Source organism: Myotis davidii, unplaced genomic scaffold (assembly GCF_000327345.1).
Source record: "Myotis davidii unplaced genomic scaffold, ASM32734v1 scaffold73, whole genome shotgun sequence".
Taxonomy (NCBI): Eukaryota; Metazoa; Chordata; class Mammalia; order Chiroptera; family Vespertilionidae; genus Myotis; species Myotis davidii.
This window is the reverse complement of record NW_006286675.1, coordinates 3,216,919-3,225,190: the sequence shown is the minus strand read 5'-3', so window position 1 is coordinate 3,225,190 and position 8,272 is coordinate 3,216,919. Positions and strand designations below refer to the sequence as shown.

The following is an 8,272-nucleotide window of genomic DNA, read 5'->3' as shown; positions in this document are numbered from 1 at the left end:
GCCTGGCGCAGAGTAGGTGCTCAATAAATATTTGTTGGTTGTTTAAATGAGCAAGTGATGATCAGATGCGTGCCATCCAATACAACCCTAACTACTTTCTCTACCTTCAGAGGGGCTGAATAGAGGGGGTGGAGAAGGAGGAACTCGGGCTTCCTTAAATAAGAGGCTCCTGAGCACTGGGGCCTCCCATCTGGTGCCAGGACACCCATGGCCAGTAGTCCATCCTCTGCATGTACTCTCCCTTTCCTTCCTCCCTCCAGCACCCATCCACCGTCAGCTCGCCTATAAGGAAGAACCCTCTGCCTCCCTCTGCCTCCCTCTGCCCCCAAAAGAACCTAAGCTGGCACTCACTATACCCCGCCCCCAACCACCGCCCTAGCTTTCCTTAACTGGAAACATGTCCCCAGAGCCAAGGCAGGATCAATGTTCGGGTCAGAGAACTTTCACAATTTCCAGCTCCCTGAGGTCTGTGCGCCTGTGTTGGAGCCAGATGTCGGATGTTTATGTGGAATAGCCTGAGTTTTTAATGTTTGTGACAAATTTCCATTTATTTAAAGCATAGTGCCAACCAAACAAAACCCCTCTGATGGCCTGAGGCTACCATTTGTAGCTGGATCCAGAATGGCTAAGAAGAGAAAGGATGGCCTTCCAAGCAGAGAAGTTAGGGAACTGGCAAAGGCAAAGGCTTAAAGGCTGGGGTAAAAAAAAAAAAAAATACAGTGTATGTCCAGGTCAGCTGGATAGAGATGAACTCTGGGACAGGGATTCCTCAAATATCCAATGACAGCCAGCAGCCATTACAACAAATAATTCCTTTACAACTAAAGTCCCCCACACTCTGCACTGGGCTCTCTCCTTTTATGTAACAAATAGAACACACAGTTCTGACTCCAGGTGCTGGGATATTTTTTACTGTGAAGGCACTTACTGCATCTTTGCCGTTTAGAGAGCATTCACTCACATTCCCCCTCTGAATAGCTTGCCACAGTCTAGGAGTTATTTTGCTACCATTTTATTGATGACAAAACTGAGTCTTGGAAGCAACTGGCCCAAGTTCATCCACAAACCTCTGCCTCTTGCACAAAAAGAAACGCATGTTGAAAACCCACAACCCCACACAGCGTCCAATATCAATTCCCAGGCATTTGTGTTTCTGAATTTTCAGGGCCTGCCTGGTCTTCTCTAGCAATATTTGACACAGTGTATTAATTTTTAATATGCTAAACGGTGAGATGCTCTTTACTCTAACTTGAATCTCCAACACCATTCATCTCTCATACCAGCCTTGGTTATTTCTGCTCCCCAAACTAGGCATGTTCCTTTTCAGCCAGAATGCAGGGGGACTATGCGATTCCACTCCAGGGTGGGGTTTGGACTCAGATGTCATGGGTTCAAATCTCCATTCTGAGTGACTCTGGGTAAATGACCCTTATTGCCTCAGTTTCCCCATCTGTAAAATGTGGGCAACAGCAGGGGATTGGTATCCCAAGCTACAGCTCAGCCTACCTTCCCCTGAGAAAGAGAGGTGAGCGAGAGGTCATAGCCACCATCTGCCATTTCAGCTGCCCCACATGGGCCTCAACACTTAAGGTTCCCAGCTTGGATTTGCATACTGGGGGGTTCGTTGTTGTGGAAACTGCCTAACAATTTCTACCACGAAAACAGCCCTAGCAGAACACACAAATATTTTTATTCTATGAGCTGTTATTTCTGAAAAACAGAGGGGCTCACAGAAGCTTGTGAGGAGCAGGGCGGGGCCTGATGCTGGGGAGGGAGCAACTCAGGAGAGAAGAGGAAGTGACAGAGAGGCTGTCTGCTCTGTCCCCACCCGCTTCCAGCCTCCTCCCCATTCCCAACCTTGGGTTCTCAAACTAGCAACCTGGGGGCCAAATTCAGCTACAGACGTGTTGTATTTGCCCCAGGAATGATTTTACTGGGAAGATTTTACATCAAATTCCAGGTGTCCAGATTATTTTAGGAGATCAGAAGATCTTCCACACAGGGCCCACCTTCTGCCACAGGAGCTGAGAAATAACTGCTCTCTTTAGAAGAGCTGAGCTTCTTCTCTGTGTCCCAGTCCCCACCACCCTCTGTTGTCTCCCACCCATCTACTTCACTCATTCATAAAACCTACCTGGCCCTCACAGCAATTCGAATTTGCAACCCCTGGCCTCTGCTCTGTCCCAGGACCCAGCATCTCAATGTCGGGCCTGTGAACCCCCAGTGTGGCAGAACCCCTGAGCCATGGCCAGATTCCCTGAACTAGAGAAACACGCTACATTTTCAACTGGTCACACTGTAGACTCCAGAACATTGGAATCACAGACCCTCAGAAGGTTCAGCGATGCAGCTCTCTCTGAGTCAATCAGGAGGGGCCCAGGAGATGGGCTGGCCACAACCCCACCAAACTTTTTAGTGAAGCTCATTATTTATACTAAGTCTGATGAGGAGCCCCAAAATACCAACAGACCCCAGCAGGACCACTTCAGGGCCTGCAGACCTTGGAACCCTGGATCCTTCTATTGAACTCCCCTCTTGTCAAGATGGGGAAACTGAGTCTCAGAGAAAGGCACTGGGTGGCCAGAGGCATAGCAAACTGCTACAATAGGCCAATGTTGACTGGTCATAGCCCCCTTCCTCAGAGGCCTACCCACCCTCTTGAATTCTCCCTTCTTCCGTTGATCAAAGCCCACTCCTAGGAGAAAGCCTGAATCTCCTTCAGACCGTGGTATCCAGAACTGGTGATGGCTTTTGCCTCTCAGGGAATCTAAAGGAACTAGAGCTTTTAGTTAAAGAAATAAAGCCCATGGAAGAATTGCAGGCATTGGCTGTGGATAGAATTAGGCAAAGGAGGAAAAACAAGGAACCTTCCTGCAGTTCCTAGAATCACTCTACATCATGTGTGATTAGAACAGGGCTGTACTGGGTTCTCAGCCCCAAGGCAGCAGCTTGGTCTCATGAAGGCCCCAGTCTCCCCACCTATAAAATGGGCATAGCCAGCTCTGAGAGCCCTCATTCTCAGTGCACAGGCAGGACATCGGATATCCAGAGCTTATTCCCACTAATAGGCAAGGCGGATGCAAGAGCCATCCCCGGCCTATCCCGCAGGGTCTCAGCCAGTCTGGCTCTTGGAGGCTCCCAACGGAGGTCTCATTGTCAGCATCAAAGGAGGCTCAGCACCTAAACCCCAGACAGGGACATGCCCATCTCCCTGTATCCCTGAGCCACAGACTGCTGGACACCCAGGACCACTGAGCTTCCTTTACATCACTGTCCCCAGTACCGGCACCAGATTGCACCCACAGTAGAGGGTCAAGAAATGTGCATCGCGATGGAATACTATGCTGCTCTAAAAAGGAAGGAACTCTCACCATTTGCAACGGCATGGATGGAACTGGAGAGCATTATGCTAAGTGAAATAAGCCAGTCAGTGAAGGAAAAATACCACATGATCTCACTAATTCATGGATCCAATGGACATAAGACACTGGGGGATAGGGGAGGCTAGGGGACTGTCTAGGGCGGGGGGAAAAAATGGACACATATGTAATACCCTTTGTAATAAAAAATTTTAAAAAAAAAAAGAAAAAGAAACGTTCATCGAATGAACAAATGGATGAATGAGCCAACAAATGGCAGGTTGTTAGAATCCCAAACTAATGTGACATTAGACGCCATGCTCCCTTAACTGTAACAGCAGAATGTTCCATCGCTCTGACCCCAATATTCTAATAATGGGGATCCCTCTGGATCCTCCCTTCTCACAAGTGGACTGGGGCCAGAGGTCTGATGAGGTGTGTGCCCTCTCCCCCGCTCCCTCCCTGTCCATCCCCCAGCTGTCTTCATTAAACCACAGGTGCGCTGGGGTTAATGGCTGGCCTCAGGGACAGGCCTGACATTGCCCTGCTGCAGGGGACCCTTCCTGCTGCATTTGCCATGATGACACCTCAGGGCAGGCTCATAATACTCGAGCATGTCACCTGTGTCCAATGGGTGGGAGGAGTCTAAGGTGGTTGGTGGCCTCTAGTGCAGGCCCTGGAAGAATCAGACTGGTCTTTTCAACAAGGCACAGGTTGTACACAAATTGGAACACAGGTAAGCCCTGCTGTGGTCAAGGCCATGCTAGGTGATGGCAGGGAGATGCAGTCTGCGGTCTGCCCAGGATAGAGGGCGGGCTTCTCAGCAGAGGGCGCTGAGAAGGGGCTCACCAGTGTAGGTGGGAGGAAAAGCTCTTCCTAGCTCACTGTACAGCGTGAGCAGGGCAGGAAGTGTGCCAGGGCACTGGTTAGGGGAAAATGAAATGGCACCAGTGACTTGGGGTGACACAGGGTAGTATCAAAGGAAAGAAAGAAGCAAGGAGAAGCACTTGCCTTCAAAGGGCCCAGTAAACAGAGAAGCTGGCCCCTCCCCTGGATCTGCCTTTGTCTGTCCCACCCCTGAATTTCCACTGTGAGAGGTTTCTGTTCCAGGCTCCTCCTCTTCTAAGGCACAAATGCACCTGAGGGAAGGTGAGGCCATCCACCCAGTTGAGCATCCACTCCTCCCCTCCAGGCACCGCTCGAGCATGCATGTGTGTTCTTGGAGGGTCATCTCTTCGGGACAGGCACTCTGTCCTTTTTGCCACTCTATCCCAGTGTCCAGAACAATGTCAGGCACATAGTAGGTGCTCAAAAAACACTTGATGACTGCATGAATTATCTCATGAGACACTCACAGCACCCATGGGTTAGGCACACTCACCCTCCCACACAGTCTGGGATTCTAACCCAGGCAGGAGCTTCCTAGTCTGTGTTCAACAGGGCAGACAAGCACAAAGCAGGAGCAAGGGTGTGGGTGCAAGGTGGGCATGATGCTGGGGATTCACTTCCTGTAACAAATGACCACAAACCAGTGGCTTTGAATAAGGGAAATGGATTCTCTCACAGTCTGGAGGCCAAAAGTCTGAAATCAAGGTGGCGGCAGGGTCATGCTCTTTCCAGTACAGTTCTGGAGGCCAAAAGTCTGAAATCAAGGTGTCGGTAGGGTCATGCTCTTTCCAAAAGTTCCAGGTTACATTCCATTCCTTGACTCTTCCAGCTTCTGTTGGCTCTGGGCTTTCCTTGGCTTGTGGCTGCATCACGACAATCTCCACTCTAGCTCCACATGGACTTCTTCCCTCTGTGTCTGTGTCTTCTCCTCTGTCTCTTACAAGGACACTTGTCATTGGGTGAGGGCCTATCTGGATAATCCAGGGCGATCTCATCTCAAAATCCTTCGTTTTATCTGCAAAGACCGTTCTCCCAAATCAGGTCACATTCACAGGTCTGGGGAGTGCTGGGCTGTAAGCTGGTGCCTGCAAGTTTCCCGCTTTGTTTGTTCCTCTCTCCGTTCTTTGCCATGTGGCCAGACCCACTTGGGACAATTCCGGGAACATGTGTGTCCCTCCTGGGCCCTCCAGGCCGACCTTTCTGTACTCTGTCCACAGGTTTGCCAGGCACAGCTCCAGACCTAGAAAAGAGAAAGCAGATTTTTGGACAAAACTTTATACCTCCAAAGAAGCCAAAAACCTTCCTGCAGCTTGTGTGGGAAGCGCTGCAAGATGTGACGCTGATCATCCTGGAAATCGCGGCCATCATCTCCCTGGGGCTCTCCTTCTACCACCCACCTGGCGAGAGCCAAGAAGGTAAGACAAGGAGACCCCTGTTCCCCTTCCTGCAACATGTGTGCCCAGCCACACCAGAGGGCACTCCAGGCTAACAGCCACTCCTCCTTCCAGGTGAGGAAACCAAGGCCCAAGGGGCTGGGTCTCACCCCCAGCCAATCAGTGGCCAAGCCAAACCCCAAGCTCAGAGCCCTGCCCCCAGTGTTCCCAAGTGTGAAGTGCAAGGGCTGGACCAACAATAGTAATAATTATAATGATCATTTATTGAGCACTTACAGCATGCCAAGATCTGAGCTGAAATGGCCTCCTAACAGGCCCCATAAGGTAGTGCATGATTATGCCCATTTTATTTTTTTCTTAATTTTATTTTATTGATTAAAGTATTACAAATAGTAGTACATATGTCTCCTTTTTTTCCCCATTGACCTTCCCCCGGCCTCCCCTACCTCCCAGCATATGCCCTCACCTCCCACCCACCCATCCCCCTACCCCCCCCCCAGGGTCTTGCGTCTATTCGATTATGCCCATTTTAAAGACATGGAACCAAGGCACAGAGAAGTGCATTAACTTACTCGAGGTCACCCAGCTAATAAAGAGTCCTTAGTTTTTGTAGTGGAGCTTAGAAAGACTGCTGCCAGGCCCCTCTCTGAGAGTCTGGTTTTATTGGATGGAATCCAAGTGAGGCTCCGGACTTATGTCCAGACTGCTCTCTGAGGGCTCCCCATTCTCACATCAGGATAAGGCCCCCAAATTGCTTACCTGGTGGGCTGCATTCACACTTTTTGATTTGACAGTGCTTCAGCCCATTCACAGAGATGAATGGGCACTGCCCTCTGGGTACTCTAGCCTCTGAGGGACCCTCCTTCAGCCCCAAAGCTGGGCTTCTCCTCAGAACCCCAAGTCACTCATTCCTTGAGGCATGCAACGATGAAAAAAATTCATGCACCGAATATTCTAGAACAAGGATTACAAATCATAGCCCACAAGCCAAATCTGGCTCACTTTCCTGTTTTTGTATGGCCCATGAGCTAAGATTGGTTTTTACATTTTTCAAATGGTTGAAAAAAGTGAAAATAATATTATTTTGTAACGTGGTTTTTACATGAAATTCCTACTTCATTGTGTAAAAAGAATGTTATTGGAACACCCCCATTTCTTTTTCATATTGTCTACGCTGCTTTCCTACTATAATGGCAGAGATGAGTAGCTGGGACAAAGTCTATATGTGTGGTCCACAAGGCCTAAAATATTGACTATCTGGCCTTTTACAGAGAAAGTTTGCCAACCTCTTTCCTAGAAGGTCAGGATTTGGAGTTTTGCCTCAAGAAAACCATTCTCCTTCTCCTTAATCCCCTCCACTCTGAGTGTGGAAGTCAACTGCCTCAATTTTATACTTAATATTACTAAGTTGATTTTTTTTTCTCTCCATGGCATCTCTCCAAAACGGGTTTAAAGACATAATAAAGACATGTCTCATAATATGAGGTCAAATAGAAAGCCAGACATAAAAGGAATGGAAGCAAATAAACTGTGTTTGCTACTATGATTGGGATATAAATTTGATTTTGAGCTTCCTGGCAGCCAAGGCAGAAAGGGAATTAGGATGGTTTGCATCGCTCAGATTATCAACAGGAGGAAACAGAGTCCTGTAGGAAGAGAGCATGCCTCTGACGATGAATTCTGGGATAAACTTTCACATAGGCCATAAGAGATAAATCATGGGCGGCATTCTTTGCAGAAGTTTTATAGAAAATGTTGAAGAAGATTGTGCATGGCTATTTGAATAGGCCTTGAACAGAGCTCAGGGTGCAACACAAAAACGTAATAATTGTTCTTAGAGGCCCAGTGTGTGCCAGGGAGAGCCTTCCAGAGCCCTCCAAACAGATGCCTGTGAACGCCTCCATCTTCAAGAGGTGGAAACCAAGGCCCAGAGCGGGGAAGCACTTGCCTAAGGCTGCACAGCTTGTACACAGTAGGGCTGAATCTGAAACCCAAGTTGTCTGGTTCTTTTCACTGCCTCCAGCTGAGACACTAGTGCAGACCGTACTCTGGGTCGATGAGGGCAGTTGTGCACATTCTAGCTCCACAGATTGAAGTTCCAGAACTTTGTGATGATACTTACGCTTCCCTGACACCCAGACCCTTTCCTGAGCTCTGAGCCCTGGGCTGACCATGTTGCCAGGACCACCCCCGTGCCAAGTCAAACACAGACTTCATCAGTTAATTAAAATTGATGCAAGTGATGAACTAAAAGGCTATAGAGTGCCTTGTAGCACTCACAGCCCTTCCCTGTTTTCATTCTTGGCTCAGAGAGCCCTAGACACTTGTCAGAGGTCACACAGCATATTTGTGGCAGGGCTGGGATCTACACACCCAGTGCTCCCAACTCCCTGCCCATGACAGTTTCCCTAGTGCCAGAGTGCTAGCAGAGTGACAGGCACATAGTAGGTGCTTAGAAAATGTTTGTGGCTTAACCAGTTTTGAGGGCCCTTATTTGGTAACCACCTAGGAGTTAGCTTCCCCCATGTTACTGGTTAACAAACAGAGCGGCCCAGAGAGGCCATGTGCATTTTCCGAGGTCACACAGAATGAAGCCACACCTTAGAAAATCTCAGGTCCAGGGAAAGAAGA

At 48.9% G+C, this 8,272-nt stretch overlaps 1 protein-coding gene across 10 annotated transcripts in view; it reads left to right on the top strand.

Annotated features, from left to right (window-relative positions):
• ATP2B2 (ATPase, Ca++ transporting, plasma membrane 2) overlaps nucleotides 1-8,272 on the top strand; it is a 296,812-nt gene that overhangs the window by 193,490 nt on the left and 95,050 nt on the right. For all 10 annotated transcript variants that reach the window (XM_006758266.2, XM_006758265.2, XM_015560370.1 and 7 more), the window contains one exon: nucleotides 5,465-5,662. In XM_006758266.2, the coding sequence (XP_006758329.1) occupies nucleotides 5,465-5,662 (198 nt within the window). The remainder of the gene's footprint in view (nucleotides 1-5,464; nucleotides 5,663-8,272) is intronic.